This window comes from Sus scrofa, chromosome 16 (assembly GCF_054392235.1).
Source record: "Sus scrofa isolate SSC_HxYL_T2T_F1_AM1 chromosome 16, Sscrofa_HxYL_maternal_Yorkshire_Landrace_v2.0, whole genome shotgun sequence".
Classification (NCBI taxonomy): domain Eukaryota; kingdom Metazoa; phylum Chordata; class Mammalia; order Artiodactyla; family Suidae; genus Sus; species Sus scrofa.
Window position 1 is genome coordinate 75233303 of NC_139398.1, and position 20421 is coordinate 75253723.

The 20421-nt window shown below is 44.2% G+C and overlaps 1 protein-coding gene across 9 annotated transcripts; it reads right to left on the reverse strand.

The window, feature by feature from the left end:
- Positions 1-514: 514 nt before the first annotated feature.
- On the reverse strand, positions 515-19639 carry PTTG1 (PTTG1 regulator of sister chromatid separation, securin). 9 transcript variants are annotated; one of them, XM_085001866.1, is made up of 7 exons: positions 19601-19639; positions 19069-19169; positions 18529-18713; positions 16888-16981; positions 13119-13277; positions 11785-11890; positions 515-3597 (listed from the first exon to the last, which is right to left on the reverse strand). In XM_085001866.1, the coding sequence occupies exons 2-6, from the start codon at positions 19157-19159 to the stop codon at positions 11811-11813; spliced, it is 609 nt and encodes a 202-aa protein (XP_084857992.1). In that variant the 5' UTR covers positions 19160-19169; positions 19601-19639; the 3' UTR covers positions 515-3597; positions 11785-11810. The 9 variants fall into 9 exon arrangements, 8 of the variants coding, with proteins under 8 accessions (XP_084857992.1, XP_084857991.1, XP_005672622.2 ...); XM_085001865.1 differs by lacking the exon at positions 515-3597 and adding an exon at positions 9996-10335; XR_014830911.1 differs by lacking the exons at positions 515-3597; positions 11785-11890 and adding an exon at positions 4698-6602 and having other exon boundaries at positions 12391-13277; positions 18529-18710.
- Positions 19640-20421: the final 782 nt, after the last annotated feature.

Genomic DNA, 20421 nt, shown 5'->3' on the forward strand with positions numbered 1-20421 from the left:
TGGGGTAGGGATCTTCAGCATGTGGGGACTTGAACTCAAACACTGGTGGCCTGATCATGGCCCAGAGACTGCTCACCTGCCAAAGCAGCCCAGGACGACTGGGTAGAGCCTTTGAAAAGCCTCTGATGTGATGCCTGGGAAACCTTCACCCTAACCCATTCTCTGAAGTCCTTAAAGGGCATGGCTGTTGATGTGACACCATTCCTGTGGAAAAGGACCCCAATGGCTTCGTTTGTTTTTGGTTTTTTGGTTTGTTTTGCTTTTTTAGGGCTGCACCTGCAGCATATGGCAGTTCCCAGGCTAGAGGTGGATCAGAGCTACAGCCTCTGGCCTACGCCACAGCCATAGCCACAGCCACAGCCATGCAGGATCCAAGCTATGTCTGCCACATACACCATAGCTCAGGGCAACACCGGATCCTTAACCCAACGAGCAAGGCCAGGGATCAAACCTGCATCCTCATGGATCCTAGTCAGGTTTGTTAACTGCTGAGCCATGAAGGGAACTCCCTGGATTTTTTTCGTTTTTTTATTGGTTTCGTTGTTTGACCCCACCAGCAGCATGTGATAGTTCCCAGGCCAGGGATCAAACCCGTGCCACAGCAGCAACCTGAGCCACTGCACTGACAACAGCCAGATCCTTAACCTGCTGCACCACCAGGAAATTCTCACCAATGGTTATTAACGGAAGGGAAGAGGCCAGGGATGGCTCCTGGACCAAGCAAAAGGAGTCCCCTCCTAGGAGAAGCATGGGAAGAGGAGTGACTGCCATTCTCAGGTGGGAGCGTGTGATCTCACACACACACCCCCCACAGTGGTAGGCATCAGCACTACACAGAGCCCAACAGCCAGAGCAAAGCCAGGACACTCCCCATAACCAACATGAAGCCGGTCACACGAGCAGAATCCCTTCTCCCTCCAGCTGTCCGCCCTGGCACTGGGCTGCAGAAGGCCCACAAGGGGCCTGACAGCTTCTGGGTGGGCAGCAGATGCACATGCTTGAGTCCCAGCTCCAGCCTCTGCCCAGGGACAGGGAAGAGAGTCTGCAATGAGTTTGAGATGGACGTTTTAAAACAAACAGGACTGAGGATCCTATGCTAAGCCCCAAATTCATTTTAACCAAAAGTGACCAGAGAGCTATGGAATCTGTTGCGATTATATTAAGCATCATGCACCACCTGGCGAGGAGGAGAGGTTGACAAAATACCACTGGTAGTAATTACTGAAGAAAGAAAACCACTTCACATTTCCACCTTAAAGGCTACAATCTTCTTGATACACAGGTGGGCGGGGCTGAGAGAAAAACACAAATGATTGTCTGTGGGTTTGGGGGGGAAGCAGGCCTCCCCACCCATGCCTCTGTGTGCAAACCTTTGATGGAGGAAGGCTCTTCGGTCCAGACTCTAAGCGATGCTAACACTGGGCCCAGGGCAGTCTCTGGATCTCTAGAAACCAGAGCCCGAGGACACAGTCATTAATTTCAGCAAATACCTGAGCACCTACCTTGTGCCAGGCAAGACTCAACAGCAGACAGACCTCAGCCAGTTCCCAGAGGGGCAGAAGAGAAAGCCAGCCAAACAAGCACACACAGTTTGGTAGGGTCAGTGCTAGAAGCTTAAGGATCTGGGGCTAATTGAGCAAAATGGAAGGAACGTAGCTCAATCTTGGAGTATCAGGAAAGGCTTCTGATAAGAGAAATGTGTCGGTGGAGAATTAAAGGACGGATACGTTTGAGCCAAGCAAAAAGGCAGAGCTTTCCAGGAGAGGAATCGTACCATCATCTCACTGGGAGCCACCATGTGGCCTTGGGAGCCACGCAGACTTTATCCCAAGGGCAGTGGGGCATCATTAAAAAGTAAATGAAATGAGGAATGATTGCTTAATGGGCATGGGTTTCTTTTCTGGGGTGATGACATGTTCTGACATTAGGTAGTGGTCATGACTGAATAACACTGAAGGTACTAAAAGCCACTGAGTTGTGTACTGCGAAATGGTTAAAATTTTTAAATTGTGAATTTTATGTTATGTGACTTTTACCTCATAAAAAGAAATAATAATAAGATGATGCCTGGAGGGAACTTTCAGTTCCAACCAAGATAGAGTAACAAGGAGCACTCTACCCCTCTGCTTGAAACAACTAAAACTAAGAAAAATATATGAAACACTGTTTCCGAGAGAATAGACATTGGGCAACAGTGGTCCTTGAGGAATGGGAAATAAATGAGGTGAGCTCTAGGATTAGCCCAAGTTTAGTTTGGCAAGTTTTGAGTCCACAAAGCGGGGAAGAAAGGAGAGCCAAGCCAACTCCCTGAGCTGAAGAGACAGAGCAGAGTTTAAGAAGCCCAAGGCAGCTGGAGTTCACAGGGCAGAGCACCGGAGAGAGAGCCGCACAGAGAGAAGCCTGGAAACATGCAGAGGATCTCCCTCTAGCAGTCATCACATGTCCCAAGAAAACTGCCTGGAAAGGCAGAGGGAAGAGCATCCAGAACTCACACAGAGCTGGGAATAGTGTCTATTCCCAACAGTCAGACCATAAAAACCTCCTCACTCAGGGGACAGTGAATAGAGTATTAAGTGTCTTCATTCCTCAAAAAAATTAAAAATATGACCCACTATATGATCCAGCAATGCTACTTCTAGTACACAGCCAAAGGATATGAAAACAGGATCCCGGAGAGATGTCTGCACTCCCATGTTCACTGTTGCATTATTCACCGCACATTATCCACAGACACAAAAACCACCTCAGCGTCCGTGAACAGATGAATGGATAAAAAAAGTTGTGATATACATACATATCCTATTGAATAATAATCATGAGAAAGAAGGAAATCGTGTCGTGTGCAACAACATAAAGGGACCTTGAGGACATTATGCTAAATGAACTAAGTCAGAGAAAGATAAATACCGCATGATATCATTTATAAATGGAATCTAAAAAAGCCAAATTCATAGAAACCAAGTAGAGGGAGACGTTAGTCAAAGGGTACAAACTTCATTATAAGACAAGTAAGGGAATTCCCGCTGTGCTCCGCGGTAATGAATCTGCCTGGTATCCCTAACAATGTAGATTTGATCCCTGGGCTCACTCAGTGGGTTAAGCATCTGGCATTGCTGTGGCTATGGCATAGGCTGACACCTGCAGCTCCGATTTGACCGCTAGCCTGGGAACCTCCACATACTGTGGGTGTGGCCCTAAAAAGACAAAAAAAAGACAAGTTCCGGGGTTCTAATGTACAGCATGGTATATGGCGAATAATACTGTATTATGTAATAGAAAGTTGCTAAGAGTAGATCTAAAAGGCTCCCACCCACCCCCCCAAAAAAGAAAAGATAATCTGTGGTGCGATAGAGGTGTTAGTTAACACTAAGTGGTGATCATTTTGTAATACATAAGGCAATCAAATCAACACACTGTACACCTCAAACTTACACAGTGCTATGCGTCCACTGATCTCAATAAAGCTGAAAGGAAAAAAAAACACCAGGACACTGGGGCCAGAGAGATATGACTTCGATTCTAGGCTCCAACAACCTACCAGCTGTCACAAATTTGGAAGCTTGTTTCCTCATCTGCTAGGTAGGAATTCCTTTAGTGCTGTAAAGAAAAATGGAAGAATACTTGTTCAAAGGGTTTTACCTCAATACTAAGAGGAAATTAGCCCAAGTCCTGTCTAACCTTCAAAGCAGGACTCAAAAGAATCAAGCTGTTTCCAGTCAACTACATCCCAGAACAACATTTAAGAACATTTGTAGGAGTTCCCGTCATGGTGCAGTGGTTAACGAATCTGACGAGGAACCATGAGGTTGCGGGTTCGATCCCTGGCCTTGCTCAGTGGCTTAAGGATCCGGTGTCGCCGTGAGCTGAGGTGCAGGTGGAAGACATGGCTTGGATCCCGTGTTGCTGTGGCTCTGGCATGGGCTGGTGGCTACAGCTCCAATTGGACCCCTAGCCTGGGAACCTCCATATGCCGCCAGAGCGGCCCAAGAAATGGCAAAAAGACAAAAAAAAAAAAAAGAACATTTGTAATCAACTATATATATATGTATATAGATATATATTTTTTTTGGTCTTTTTGTAGGGTGGCTCCCACAGTATATGGAAGTTCCCAGGCTAAGGGTCAAATCAGAGCTGTAGCCGCTGGCCTACGCCACAGCCACAGCAACTTGGGATCCAAGCCGCGTCTTCCACCTGCACCTCAGCTCACAGCAACACCGGATCCTTAAGCCACTGAGCAAGGCCAGGGATCGAACCCGAAACTTCATGGTTCCTAGTCAGATTCGTTAACCACTGCGCCATGACGGGAACTCCAACTATAATTTTTTAAAAATTTTAAAGAACATTTCTAAAAATGTAAAAATACCCATCACACACACACACACACAAAGGTAAAATTCACATCTGACATCCAATTAAAAACTGTCAGGCATACAAAGCAATGGGAAAACATGAACTGTAATGAGGGTAAAAAAATAAACCCTTGGAACCAACCCATAATTGACATAGATTCAGAATTAGCAGACAAGAACATTAAAAAAGATTATAACAATATTTCATGTGCTCAAAATGTGGGTTAGACACATGGAAGATATTTTAAAAACTGTAGTCAAACTTCTGCAGTTGAAAACTACAATGTCTGAAGTTGAATAATAACGTCACATTTGCTGCCTGCCTGGAGAATGGCTTTGGGGAAATAATTTTTTTTTTCTTTTTTTGGCCACACCCTCAGCATAAGAAAGGTCACGAGGCAGGGATCAAATCCAAGCCAGAGCTATGACCTACAACCATAGCCACAGAGAAAAGCTGGATCATTAACCCACTGCGCCACAGCAGGGACTCTGGGGAAATAATATGAAATAATGAATAAAAAGCTGTTAGAACATCGAGGTGAGAAATGAGAGTGGTCTGGGAGTTCCCGTCGTGGCTCAGCAGAAACGACTCTGACTAGCATCCATGAGGACGCAGGTTCAATCCCTGACCTCATTCAGTGGGTTAAGTATCCAGCGTTGCCCGTGAGCTGTGGTGTAGGTCACAGATGTGGCTCAAATCCCATGTTGCTGAGGCTGTGGCGTATGCCGGTGGCTACAGCTCCGATTTGACCACTAGCCTGAGAACCACCATATGCCGCAGATGTGGCCCTAAAAAGACAACAGAAAAGAATGCATGGACGATGGGCAACTGGAAGAATCAGAGCTTTCTGAAACATTTAAGAGGTGGAATTGGCAGGATGCGGTAACTGCTCGGGCGTGTGAATGAGGTGATGAGCTAAGACACAGAATGAAGGAAGCAAGCAGTCCCTGCACTTGACATGAGATCACAGAGCACCAACAATGCCTCAGGTAGAATCGGTGATGGAAAAAGGAATCCAAAATGCAATTCAGGAGGCCACGAAGAGCCACACAACCAAGTAATGTCTCTTGCAGAGGCCACATCAGCAGCAGGAACAGTGCACTCAAGAACTCAAAGACGGGTGCAGCCAGGTTCTGGGGAGACAGAGTGTGGAATAAGGGAACACTGAAAGGCCAGGCAGGGGTCAGAGCAGGCAGGGCCTCCAGGGCCAGGGAGGCGAGTTCAGATGTAACCCGAGGCCCAGTGGGAAACTGCTTAGATTGCAGTCAGAGCAGGGCACGCACAATTAGATTTGCCTTTTTAATGTCACTCTGTCAATGTTTGGAATGAACTGGAAGGGGAGTGAGCAGAAGCAGAATGACCAGTTAGAGGGCCCCTTGGTCGTAGTGACAGATAATGCCTTGCATTGGAGGAGTGGGAAAGAAGTGAGCCAAGGAGAAATATGCCCTAGAACAGAACCATGAGGTTTGGTTTGGAATAAGTAAATGCCATTTATTGCCGTAGAGAAGGCTAGCAAAGGGCAGATTCGGAAGGGGTGAATCGAGAGTTCTAATTCAGATTACTAGAACTAAGATCTCAAGAAGTAACTCTTGGTAGCAGGTGTGGGAGTTCAGAGGAGACCTGGGTTAGAGACACAGATGTGGGTTAGAGATAGAAATGCAACACAGAGGTGGGATTCTAAACCACAGCAGTAGATAAGATCACATGGGGAGGGTTTGCAGAGAAAAGAGGCCAGCACTGAGCCCTTACAATCTGACATTTAAGCAAGATGTGGAGATAAGGAAGGAAATTTACAGACAGGGTTGAGACTAGAGAAGCTGCAAACATAAAATGAAAAGTAGAGAAATGTGATTACTGATGAGAGGAGGGGACCCAGAGCATATGTGGAGGGACTGGCCCATGAGAAGGAGAGACACCTCAGTTGTAAGATGCAGGTGACTTTGTAGAATAAACAGTAGCAAGATGAAGGCATTCCTGACTGCTGGCAGGAGTCATCCTCTACTACAGGGAGGTACAGCACCAAAGAGGCAGGGGTGCCGGGGGAAAGGCACAAGTTTCATGGGTAGAAAAGCTATGAAAACTGGAGTTCCCGTCATGGCTTGGCAGAAACGAATCTGACTAGCATCCATGAGGACGCAGGTTCGATCCCTGGCTTCACTCAATGGGTTAGGGATCCAGTGTTGCCGTGAGCTGTGGTGTAGGTCAGACACAGCTCGGATCTGGTCCAATCCAGGTCCGATTGGACCCCTAGCCTGGGAACCTCCATATGCTGCAGGAGCGGCCCTAGAAAAGGCAAAAAGACCAAAAAGAAAAGAAAAGAAAAGCTATGAAAACAGTAGACTCATACACTGTGGGCGAATGAATATGAGTAAACAGTAACACTGTCAGGCAGTGCTGCATGCCCAGGCCAGTTCCCCAAGTTGGTTGATCCTAAGCCCTAAGGATGCTAACTTCCTCCATGGGGTAGTTTTTCACTAGGAACAATCTTCAGTTCTCAAAAGGCACTAAGACCAAAGTAGCTCATCCCACCCCTAGCTTCCTTTGAAGCTGTTTCAGAATCAGATGCACTGTCACCAACCCTCATCAAAAACTACCAGGTGTTCAGACACCCTAGAACCTTAGATGCAGGTATCAAGGTAAGGCTCAAACCCAGTGCCCTCACCCCCACAACGAGATCTGTGGGGAATCAGCGAGAGGAAGGCAATCTTTCTGGCCTCCAGGTTCTCAAGGTTCCAGAGGAAAGGGTGTTTTCTCATTCTTTAAATGGTATAATCCTATTAATATACAAATTTTCATAAATTTAAAGTATGCTAATCTCTCATATGCATGCACACATAAGACAAGCCTGGTAAGAGATGAATATATACATTTATAGACATTTTTATACCCCAAAATAAACCAAACCATAATAGTAACTAAAACTCACAAAGGCTTTCTCCACAAAGAACCTCTTTTGGGTGTTCAGGCATCAGCTCGTATAATCCTCTGGACAACTTCCCAAGGTCACAGATTACAATGCTGAGCCAGGATCTGATTTTTGAGGCTGTACTCCCCACTACTCCGCTTTTCTGTCTCATGGAAGCACGTATGTATTTAAATAAAAGTGATCGTAGAGACCATCCTACAACCCACATTTTATTTATCTATTTTCTTTTTAGGGCCACACCCACACCCATATGGAGTTCCCAGGGTAGGGGTCGAATCAGAGCTGCAGCCACTGGCCTACACCACAGCCACAGCAACGCCAGATCCCAGCCACATCTGCTAACTACACCACAGCTCATGACAATACCGGATCCTTAACCTTAAACTTTTTATGCCAAAAACTTTTCATAGTTATTTTTCCACGTCTACCTAAGTAGATCCACCCTCTCCTTTTTAATGAACACATCTTATTCACTTGTATACCTGCACCATGGTTTTCCATTATAAACTATACAGCAACGAACATCACACCTGTGGACGCTTGTATGTGGGGTTTTCCCATGCCTTCTCCCCACTATTTGCCATCCTGCTGGTTCCAACTCCTGGATCCCTCCTGAAATCTTGCTCTTTTCTCCACTGTCATCTCAAGGTTATTTCATCATCATCACCATTGTGATTCCAAATTGGTTTCCCTGACTCCAGAAAAAGGAAGGTACTAAAACACAAACCTGACCTTGTCACTTCTCTCCTTAAAACCTTCCCAGGGCATCCAACATCACCAGCACAAACTCTTAACCCTCTGTACAGTTTAAAAAGCCATATGACCTTACTTTACTCTCCAGACTCCTTTGTTATCCACCACTGTGCTTGCTCAAATTTCAAGTGGGGGAACGGAAGCAGTTTCATTTAACAAGCTGATTTCTTTCCTCTGCAAAAGCTGTCCCCTCTGCCCAGAACACTCCTAGTCCACCAAGTTTCTGTCCACATGTCCCCGTCAGAAAGGCTTCCATGCCCTTCCCTAGACTGGTCCCCCACCCAGCCCCATTTGCATCTTCCTGTGTCCTGATGGCATTTGGTACCTCTCTTCTCACTGGATGCCAGGCACCTGAGGGCAAGGGAGATGTTACTTAAACATCATAGGCTTGGTCCCTAACATGTGGGGCCTCAATAAATGACTAACATTTAAACTAATGGAAAGAGGAGTTCCCATCTCAGCACAGCAGAAACAAATCCGACTAGGAACCATGAGGTTGTGAGTTCAACCCCTGACCTCGCTCAGGTTAAGGATCCGGCATTGAGTGAGCTACGGTGTAGGTTGCAGGCTGAGCTTGGACCTGGCATTGCTGTGGCTGTGGCATAGGCCAGCAGCTGTTACCCTGATTGGACCCCTAGCCTGGGAACCTCCATACACCATGGGTGTGGCCCTAAACAAGACAAAAAGACCCCCCCCCAAAAAAAAAAAATATATATATATAATAAAATAAAAAATAAACTACTGGGAAGAACAAAGTCAACTTAAGAATTTCTACCATAGTGCTGACCCTTTTGGGACTCAGTATAGGGACTAATCTTCCTATATAGGTTAGTTCAGAATTAGTCTAATAGAGAATATAGACAGTAATATACTTAAAAGGCTTTGTGTTCCTGTTGAAGGCTAACTGGAATGTGAAACCTGAAAAATGCCAAGGCAGGAAGAGTAAGCTGGTCATGAGCGAAACTTACATAGGTAGAAGCACCAGTAAGATCCCGTGTTCGGAATCTAAAATATGGAAGAGATAATCCTATCTACAAAGCAGAAACAAAGCATGGACATGGAGAGCAGACTTGTCTTTGCCAGGGTGGGGATGGAAGGGGGGTTGGAGTTGGTAGATGCAGACCGTTAGATTTGGAATAGATAAGCAATGGAGTCCTGCTATACGACACAAGGAACTATGTCCGATATCTTGGAACAGAACATAATAGAAGCTAGTGTGAAAAAAAAAAAATGTTCATACGTATATGACTGGGTCACTTTGCTGTACAACACAAGTTGAAGGGACACTGTAAACAAACTACCTTTAATAAAAAATGTTTAAAATACATAAAATGAAGAGTAAATCTGCCCGTGAAAAAAAATGAATAAAGTCCAGTGTAGGAGAACTGTCTGACTGAAAGAAAGACACTTCAGGAAGTTCCCTGATGGTCTAGTGGTTCGGATTTGGCTCTTTCACTGGGTTCAATCCCAGGTCTGGGAAGTGAGATCCCATGTCCAGCAGCTGCAGCCAAAAAAATAAATAAACTTCAATTCTCAAGGATTACCACTTGGACAACTTGGATTTCCAAATAGGGCCTCTCATAAGCTTTTTCAAGTATTAAAGCCAAATGCATGATACGAAGAGCAATAATTCCCACAAAATGAGAATTACTTATATTAATGGAGAAATATCTGTTTAAAGTTCTCAAAATCACCACAAACACTAGGCACTTCGGGTCCTAATTAACAGCAGTGAAAAGAAGGTCACTCGTGCTCAGGTCTGACCAAGGACAGTGACTAACTTGTAAAGGATTGACTTTGCTCCCGGCCCTTTGTTCCCCTCACAAGAAACCCTTTCCAGAGCTTCTAAAGGTACAGTATGAAAGCCACTCAGAACTAGGCTATGCTTTTCAAAGTGGCCCTGTTACACCCGAGGATGTGAGGTCTAAAACTTTCCCTTAAACTCAAGTGCCCGAGTGGTCTTCTCTTTTTTTTTTTTTTCCATTTTGTTTTTTCTTTAATGGCCATACCTATGACATATGGAAGTTCCCGGACCAGGGACTGAATCCAAGCCACAGCCACAACCTACACCACAGTTGCAATAATGCTGGATCCTTTAACACACTGCACCAGGCTAGGGATCGAACCCATCTCTCCACAGAAACTTGAGCCACTGCAGTCAGATTCTTAACCCACTGTGCCACAGCAGGATTTCCAAGTAGTCTTATTTTATTCCAGCAATTCAGAATAATTCCGTAAAAGGCTGAAGGTCAGGATCATTGTCTGTATGTGTTCCTAGTATTTCACGCCTAATATCTTGCAGCTTCCTGTAATAATGATGGAAAGAAAAGGCTCACATTCTAATCTGAGTGTAGATGCTACAAACATTTCATGGGAAAGGCTTCTTGTACAAGTTACTATTAAGCAAGGATCAAATTCAACTGACTGCCTGGCCCAGGTAAGTGAAGTTAAGTTAAGCAGGCTGGGTCAGAGCAGAGAGAGAGTAAAAGGAACACTTCAATTCTCTCTGCAAGCCACCTCGTGAAGGGTCTAGAGGACAAAAAACCAACACCCACCTAAAAGGCAGCCACCACACCATTACAGACAAGGACGTACTACTACTGACAGGTCAGCTTTTCCAAGAGAAGCTCTAGAGATAGATATGTGAACATCTAATTTTATTTTATTTTCTTGTTTGTCTATTTTTAGGGCCAAACCCACAGCATATGGAGGTTCCCAGGGTACGGGTTGAATCAGAGCTGTAGCTGCCAGCCTACGCCACAGCCACACCAGATCTGAGCCACATCTGCAAGCTACACCACAGCTCACAGCAACAGCAGATCCTTAACCCACTGAACAAGGCCAGGGATCAAAACTGCATCCTCAGGGATACTGGTCAGATTTGTTTCCACTGAGCCACAATGGGAACTATGAAACTAATTTTAAATGGTGGCTCCAAGTGACTTTTTTTTTTTTTAAGCATCATCCACCCCCTCCGCCCAAAAAAAGAAAATCCATGGGCAATCATTTATAATCTGATATTTTGATTTCAATCTCAGTTATGGAATCAAAACACCAGCTCTATCATTTTATAGCTCTTCCTGCCTTTGGTGTATCAGTGAATCTCTGATGTTCACTGTCATCTGAAAAATAAGGTCATAAACATGAAACACAGTGATGCATATTAAATACTTATTAAAAACAATTCCCAGCTCATGGTAAGCAACTAAATATAATTTTAAAAACAATTCCCAGCTCACGGTAAGCAACTAAATATAATTTCCCATGGAGGAGAATAGATCTTACTCTCAGTAAATTATCTGCTGTGGTCTTCAAAGAGCCCCACTGAAGATCACAAGGACGTCAAGTTTCTTAGGTTTAGACCCTTTCAACTTTTGATCACTGAATACAGGAACTGAAAAGAGCCAGCAATAAAGAACGCTGAGCAACGATACTTAATGAGCCGAAAGTGGTTCTTCTAATTAAGAGATCTAGTAACTGCCACTAGTTAACGGCCACAAAAAGGTAGTAAAGTACACATTGAGAGGCGTATGTTTCAGAGAAAGCAGTGGGAGCTTCCAAAATAAGCTGTCCAAACAAACGGGAGGAGTCTAGAGTAAGTTTTTCAACTCAAACTTCTCAGATTATACCCTTGTCTGTTAAACACGTCCACTAGTTTTCATACTGTTTTGAGCAAATCCCAAAGAATACCAAGCACAATATTTGGAAGAGTCTGTTAAAGAGTTGCTTTATTAATACAAACTGTTAATACATACCCACAGACCATAAAGTGCTAAGAAAGTTAAATATGTAAGTCATAGCAAACAGGTGGCAATTCAACATCCAGGGTCGACAGAATGCTTGAGGGAGACTGCAACACATCTAGAAAACAGGAATTTCTTACTCAACATCTGTAAATCCTCAGGGCCATCAACACAGACACTCATTGTCACTTTATTTATCTTGTCTTTTGTAGGGCCACACCTGTAGCATATGGAGGTCTAGGCTAGGGGTCTAATCGGAGCTGTAGCTGCCGGCCTACTCCAGAGCCACAGCCACGTGGGATCCGAGCCGCATGATCCTTAACCCACTGAGCAAGACCAGGGATGGAACCCAAAACCTCATGGTTCCTGGTCAGGTTCATTAACCACTGAGCCACGACGGGAACTCCTCGCTGTCACCCTTTTTTTTTTTTTTGTCTTTTTGCCTTTTCTAGGGCTGCTCTCACAGCATAGGCATATGGAGGTTCCCAGGCTAGGGGTCGAATCATAGCTGTAGCCACCAGCCTATGCCAGAGCCACAGCAACTCAGGATCCGAGCAGCATCTGCAACCTACACCACAGCTCATGGCAATGCCGGATCTTTAACCCACTGAGCAAAGCCAGGGATCAAACCTGCAATCTCATGGTTCCTAGTAAGATTCATTAACCACTGTGCCACGACGGGAACTCCCTCACTGTCACTTTTAATCATGAATTCTTCTTTTCCCCTGTGCCTAATGAATCCTTACCCCAGCCCCACCTACATACCTACACACACACCTCACTTCTTGGAATGTGGCTGTGGTCCCAGAACTAACCTTCATTAGGAAATAAATCTCAGAAGCACCCAAAACTGTATCATTCTTAGAGACCCAGTAAGAGCCAACAATTATCACTAGTGTCATTTTTAAAATAGTGTTAAGTTATTCTTCCATCAAAATGAATAGAACATACTAATGACGACTTTTGACCACTAGCTTAAACCAAACCTCAACCTTCAGCAGTAAGGTTGCCAATCACTGCAGTTGCGCAGGTCTTATTCCCAGCTTTGGATACAATTTGGAATTCTCATCCCAAGCTAGTCTATTTAACTTCAACTTAAAACCTAAGAAGTTATACACTAAATTTCATCCCGCTTGAATCTAAGAGCGTCCAAATTCCAGAATGACTTCATTTGACTGGGCATTTGGGGCTAAAAAGCAATACCAATGGACAAGAGTTTTCATTATCCTGAGACCTCATCCATGTGGTTTGAGGGATTCTCCTTCTGCAGCATTCTGTGCCCACGGTACTGAAGTGTTAAGACACAGACTGTTTACAGCCCTCCTAGAAGGCACGCGTTCACTTACCAGACTCCCACGGCGGAGAAGGCATGTTCAGAGGCGAAGGGGGGCCCAGGTGTAACAGCTGCTCAAGTTCCCTCTCCTCACGGAGGACCATCAGAGGCACTCCATTTAAGGGCAGGTGTGCGATCTGGTGCTCTTCAGGTAGGTCGAAACTCTCAAAATCTGCAATAGGGAGAAAGCACTTTGTCAGGGCAGTGGTTCTCAGGGTGCTCAGTGGACCCCTGGGCGTCTGAGGACCTTTTGCAGGGCCCTTGAGGTCCAACTACTTTCATAATAGAGACCCAGTAAGAGTGTCTATTATGAAAATAGAGACTATTTCCTATTGTTTTGGATATAATTCAGAATTGGATAGGATAAAGCAATGTTGGATAAAATCACTGTGGCGATAAACTATATTTACTAGTCACTACATTTCTTGCTACCATTCACCTGCAGTAAAAAATGCCTGTTTCACATATCACTTTACTATATGCAGTAAAAAGCATTAATTTTATTAGCTCGCAGGCCTTGAGAACATGTCTTTTTAGTATTCTGTATGGCAAGATGTGAGTATGCCATAAAAACACTTCTGCTGCATACTGAAGGACCATGGTATTCTCCAAGAATAAAGATTTGGGCAATTATTTGATTTGCAAGCTAAACTAGAGTCCTTGGAGTTCCCGTTGTGGCTCAGCAGTAACAAACCCGACTAGTAAACATGAGGATGTGGATTTGATCCCTGGCCTCCCTCAGTGGGCTAAGTATTTGGCATTGCCATGAGCTGTGGTGTAGGTCACAGATGTGGCTCAGATCCCGCATTGCTGTGGCTGTAGTGTAGGCTGGCAGCTGCCGCTCCGATTCAACCCCTAGCCTGGGAACTTTCATATGCTGCAGGTGCAGCCCTCAAAAAAATAAAATTATATGGACTAGAGGTCTTATTCCTGGACACTATTTACTTGAAAGAACTGACAGACAAACTGTGGTTACTCAGACTTGGGTTTGGGTTGCACAGTTTCCCTGAGGAATGAAAGAAGTCTATCACTTCAAGGCAAACAGTATTCACTGACAATAATAAAATCCACAACTTAAAAGGGAAAAGAACGAGAATTTCAAAAAACTTATGTGTAATCATTAGCTTGACAGCTTCCTAATACTAAAGACCTCCCTGACGAGCTCACGGAGTGTGGTTTTGATACTGCATAATGCAACATTTAAATGACCCACATTTCCTAGCAAACCAGTATTTCTAAATGACCAATGAATGATAAATGTAGGATAAAAAATACAATCAAAGTGCAAAACAGAGCAACGGCTCCTATTGTCAGAGTACACAATGTTCACTGAAATGGTTTCAGATTCCACACTGGCAGCTATACATACAAAACAGCCACCTGTTGAATTTCAGTGTCATATCAAAGACTTAAAACACTTCTCTCTTCTAACTAAGTATCTCCATAGAGCCAGAATCTCTTTATATACATCAACCCGAAACAGGCAACAGACAACACAGAATCTGTTGTGAATGCAGCTACTTTATGTTAAGCCAAATAAAGCAAAATTTCAAAAACATAAAATCATGCCAATCTTCACACTAACTGTTTTATCTTAAAAGAAAATGTTTAAGGTATATACATTAATGTAATGGGCTTATTTAAAGAATTAATACGTTTTTTTCAATTTCTCAATTTTAGTTTCTAATGTAAGATATATAAACAACACAAACAAAGTTCTTTGGAGTCTTCACTAATTTTTAAGGGTACAAAAATCCTAAATCCAAATTTAAGAACCATGATTTTAGGCAAAATTTCTTTTTTTTTTTTTTTTGTCTTTTTGCCATTTCTTGGGCCGCTCCCACGGCATATGGAGGTTCCCAGGCTAGGGGTCTAATCGGAGCTGTAGCTGCCAGCCTATGCCAGAGCCACAGCAACACGGGATCCGAGCCGCGTCTGCAACCTACACCGCAGCTCAGGGCAACGCCCGGATCATTAACCCACTGAGCAAGGGCAGGGATGGAACGCGCAACCTCATGGTTCCTAATCGGATTCGTTAACCACTGAGCCATGTCGAGAACTCCCACAGAAAGCTCTTTACATACACACACAGTCTAAGAAATCACAAAATCAAGAGAAAACAAAGAAACAGGAAATTAAAAAAGAAAAATTTTAAATAACCAATAATCAAATATACTCATACTCACACACCCCAGTTTTAAACAATGAGATACCCATTACCTTTCTGATTGAGATTAGAGTTTTAAAACATTTGTTGTTAGCTGTAATTATTGAATGTGTTCAATAATTTACGCTCCCATTTTGGAAGGCAATATCACTTTCCTCTAATACAGTATGTCATAGTCCTCTTTTCTGGTCAATATGCATAAATCTACCTCATTTTTCTGAATCGTAATCATTAGAATGAAAGCACATTATATCAAAACTTAATCACACAACTTTGAGACCCAGTCATCTTCCTTAAAGTCTGTCCTCTGGGTATACTCACACACTCTCAACAGTAATTTAGATAATACTAAGAGTAGAATTGTTTTATATTGTATAAAAGACAGAAACTACCTAGATGTGCACTAATAACATGATTAAATGTTCTTTGGGTAAAACACCAAAAAAATACAGCTCGGAGTTCCCGTCGTGGCGCAGTGGTTAACGAATCCGACTAGGAACCATGAGGTTGCGGGTTCGGTCCCTGCCCTTGCTCAGTGGGTTAACGATCCGGCGTTGCCGTGAGCTGTGGTGTAGGTTGCAGACTCGGCTCGGATCCTGCGTTGCTGTGGCTCTGGCGTAGGCTGGTGGCTGCAGCTCCGATTCAACCCCTAGCCTGGGAACCTCCATATGCCGCGGGAGCGGCCCAAGAAATAGCAACAACAACAACCAAAAAGACAAAAAAAAAAAAAAAATACAGCTCATGTGTGATCTGCCCCCACCCCGTTACCAGTATCACCCTTGACTCTGCCTTTGTTTCCCAGAACCACTCCAGTCCTTTATGCTGCCTCAGGATCTTTGCACACACTTTCCTCTGTTACAGTGCTCTTAACCTCCCTCAGCCCTTCTTCACCCAAATACCTCAAGTTCCTAAGGGAATTCATCCTTGCTCTTCCAGGCTCAGTTCAGATCTCACTACCAGACCCCGTTTTTCCTCCTTCCTCAAAGTGAGATGCTTTGTTCAGTGCCTGACTTTGCCTCCAAATCATGGGCTTCCTTGTGGTGGGGCCTGCCTTGTTAATCCCAGCATCCCAAGCCTAATTGTGCCTGGCACACAGTAGCCTCTCCTCAAAATATGAGTAAATTAAAGCTTGACAAGTTGGCTCTACAGCAGAAAATATTTCAGATACATGAACCAAGTTGAAAGAGAAAAATGCACAAACGCACATGTTTTCACTGGCTATGTGGATTTTTCAAGCATTGTTCAACTTGACATAAAGCCAACTTTCCAAAAGGTCTGCTAGTTAGACTGTCCACTTTAGACTTGTTCCACGTCAGTGGACACATCTCAGCTCCCCTAGGTGTTAAGTTTTTGAGGACAGGAACAATATTTGGAACATCTTTGTTCCAATTCCCCTTCTGACCCAAGATGTAACCTTACAAATAAATCCGCAAAGGTATTTGTTCAAAAGAACCCACATTCTGACAGCCTTGTTATAGGTTGGGGTCATATATCATTATCCATAACCATATCAAGTCACAGTTGAATTCAGGATCCTAAGACAAGGCACAATGGAATTCAGGATCCTAAGAGAAACTCAAGACTAAAGCATTTGTGCAATACCAAAAGATACTACCTAGTGGATTGAAGGGAAAGAATTTTTCTATTTCTGGATAGTTGTCATCTGAGGCAGGAACAGAGCTTTTTGCTTTAACAGTCTTCTCAGTCACCTAAAACCACCAAAGAAAATATGCATTACCAAGAGTGGAAGCCTGGTCAACTGATTAGTCCAAGAGATCCCAGGGTTTCTCTAAGACATGTGATTGCTTCACCACATTTTAAATTTTTTTCGATTTCATGCTGACTTTTTTGGGGGTGGGGGGCCATACCTACAGCAGAGAACAATTCCCACAGCCACACCAACTCAGGGTCTGGGCCACGTCTGCGACCCACACCACAGCTCATGGGAACTTGGGATCCTTAACACACTGAGCAGGGCCAGGGATCGAACTCACATCCTCATGGTTACTAGTCGGGTTCGTTACCGCTGGACACAACAGGAACTCCTCATGCTAACTTCTAAGAAACCTAATCCTTCATTCTCATGATTACATACAAATACAATTCAGCAAGCAAGCCTAGTATCATGGCTCAAAAGTTTGAAATTTAAGTATTCCCACCTATTAGCAGAAGTTATCAAGAATGCAGAGTTGAGTTAATTCAGAGCTAATCAATTTAATCACCCAATCAAATGAGGAGAAAATAGACATAAATCAACCAGAATAGAAGCTAATCCTAGAAGCCATTTTTGGCTTTGGGAATGGCATGTTTCCATTGCTGTGTCTCAGTATTAGCTAAATAATTTGTTTGGTTAATATTAAAAAACTAATGTTTGTTCCTCAAACACACACATAGAATAAGGGGCAGCAAAAGACATCCAAGGACTTTAGAAGCCCACGATGGATAATTCCCTAATCTGGAATTGCCAGACAGTCTACAATGGTAGTGAGCCAAAACAGAAGCCTGAATAGAGTTGATTTATTCTTTCATCACATGTGCATACCCAGAGGAAATCTCTTAGGCAGGGGTTCCCAAACTTCAGTTCTATCACATTCTTGCTACTTTTGTCATATTCTTTGCAATACTTACATTTAACATTTCTCTTACTCAACTCAGTTTTTTTTTTTTAAAGACATCCTTGTCCTAAGACCATACATGTGGGTCTTGGTTTGAAGTCAAATACCAGTTGTTTTTTTCCTAATACATATTAAACAAAAGTTATTCAAATGAAGTGTTAATGGACATGCTGAAGTAACCTTTCATAGCCAAGCCCTCTCAGTCCAGGACGCACTGACCTATTGTTTGTACACACATATACAAAGGTGAACATGCTAGCAAGATAACACCTAAAACCTGGTGCTTGCTCTGGAAGGTAGGGAGAAGGATGGCAGAACCTGAGCTGTTTGTTTTATTAGCCAGGTAACCTCTTGCAAAGTACCCTCTCAGTACTTTTTGTATCTTCAAGTAGATACTACCAACCAATGTGCTGTAATACACGCATTAAAGGCAGGTGAGGAAAAATATTCACCAGCTGTTTCTGATACTTGTGATGTTGGAGTTACAAAGTCTACAGTCTGAATCTCTTCTGCTAATTTATGTTTGCTCGTCTATATTTCCTTCTATTCACAAAGAAGAAAGCCAAGTAGAATGCCAATAATTGTCTTCAGAGTCAAAGGTGCTGAAATGTTTAAACAGTGTCTTCATAGCCAACGCTTACCTTTTTGGCAGAGAAGGTTGTCTGTTTCTGTTTGAGGGGCCCATTAGTCTTTACTGACTTTTCTGTAGTTCTGTTGACAGTTCCCAAAGCCTTTCTGGCAGTTTTAGGAACAGCTGGTGGAGCATCAAACACTTTGCCAACATGTGGTGTTGAAATGTGAGATCTCCCATCTAAAGCTTTGACTGCTAAAGAAAAAGTCTTACCATAAGATTATTCCAGCAACAAACACCTGAGCAACTTGAAGGCTGACTGTGCCTACATATTTGGCCTAATTTTTACACACTTTACCTCCATTTTTGACAGTGGCATGGTCATATGCCTTCATAGTTCAATTCAGTACCCTCTAAAATAATCTCACTAAGATATTGAACATGAAATAAGAGACCATGGCAAGCCTCTCTAAGTATCGAGAGTAAATTCAATTCCAATTGCCAATTGCCCAGGAAGTACACTAAATACCTCCCCTTCCTCCCTAGATCCAGGCCACACCCACCATTAATTCACCATACCTGTGTATCCAATTTCAACTAGTATACTCACAAGGTCCACACCCCCGCTTTAGCCGGTCCTTAGGAGCCACTTGGGTGCCTGCTTCTCCATTTTCCTTATCAACAAAGATCAGAGTAGACATTCTGGATTACCTAGGGGTGTGAAATATTCATTAGACCCTAGGAATTGGGGAAGCTGGGAGAAGCTAAGGTGTAGCAAAGACCCAACTTTCTACTCTAGCACGTCCACGCAAAGAGCTAAGCAGAGGGTAAAGCCCCATCTTGAGTCAACAGGCACTTAATCCATCTCTTAACTCTTGAAGGCTGCATCAGAGGCCCTAAGTTCCGGAAGAGTTGGCGATTTGGGACTGGCACAGCCCTCATCAGAAGCAAACCTCCGTGGGTCACGGATACAGTCCAAGGCCGCGGCGCAACGCGGTTCCTTGCTACAAACATCGGCGGGGATTCCAACCCCCCACGCCTCGTCTCCCCGATCCCCCGCAAGCCAGTTCACAGAACGCCCCCGGCCCCTACCCGGCCAGACCCTCCCCGGCCAACGACTCGAGACCTCTCTATTCACCCACGTTAGGATCAACAGCCACACTCCTCGCAAGACACGGTCTGCAGCGGTCGCGCCAGCTTCGGTGTTTAAACCACAACTTACGCCCCTATTGGTTCATCCGTCCAGGAGGCGGGACCTGGGTGGGGCGGAGGCTCCCAGGAAGAACCAATGAGAGGAACGCAAGCCCAGGGGCGCCGCTTTTCCCGGGACTACGCAACTTGTTTCCTTGGAAGAAAAAAAGCAAGCCGGCTGACACTTTGATCATGAAATTCTAGCAGTTTTTAAACCTGCTCCCCACAGAGATAGAAGGGGAGTAAATATGATCTCAATTCCAAGAAATAAATAATTATTACGATTATTATAATACCAAGATACGAAGTTGTTTCGCGGGTTTGGGTTTTGTTCTGTCTTTACTAGGGCCGCACCCGCGCAGCATATAGAGGTCCCCAAGCTAGGGGTCTAATCCGAGCTGTAGCCGCCGGCCTATGCCAGAGCCACAGCAACCCAGCAACCCGGCGTGGGATCCGAACCGCCTCTGCGACCTACATCACAGCTCACGGCAACACTGGATTCTTAATCCACTGAGCGAGGCCAGGGAACGAACCCGCAAACTCATGGTTCCTAGTCGGATTCGTTAACCAGTGAGCCACGGCGGGAACTCCTTTCTTTTGTTTTTTAGCTAAGACACTTCGGTGTCCCAAGACACTTTTAAATGAAGATTGTGAAGTTCAAAAAGTCAAGGTGAGGAGTTCCCGTCCTGGCACAGTGGTTAACGAATCTGACTAGGAACCATGAGGTTACAGGTTCCATCCCTGGCCTTGCTCAGTGGGTTAAGGATCCGGC

Bases quoted from the DNA above. Each gene is read 5' to 3' on its own strand.
- PTTG1 (XM_085001866.1), bottom strand. From the start codon at position 19,159: ATGTCTACTCTGATCTTTGTTGATAAGGAAAATGGAGAAGCAGGCACC. The intron at 13,278-16,887 runs GTAGTATCTTTT...TCCCTATTGCAG, and splicing joins CTTTCCCTTCAATCCACTAG to ATTTTGAGAGTTTCGACCTA. The intron at 11,891-13,118 runs GTAAGTGAACGC...CCTGTTTTCTAG, and splicing joins TTCTCCGCCGTGGGAGTCTG to ATGTGTTGCAGTCTCCCTCA.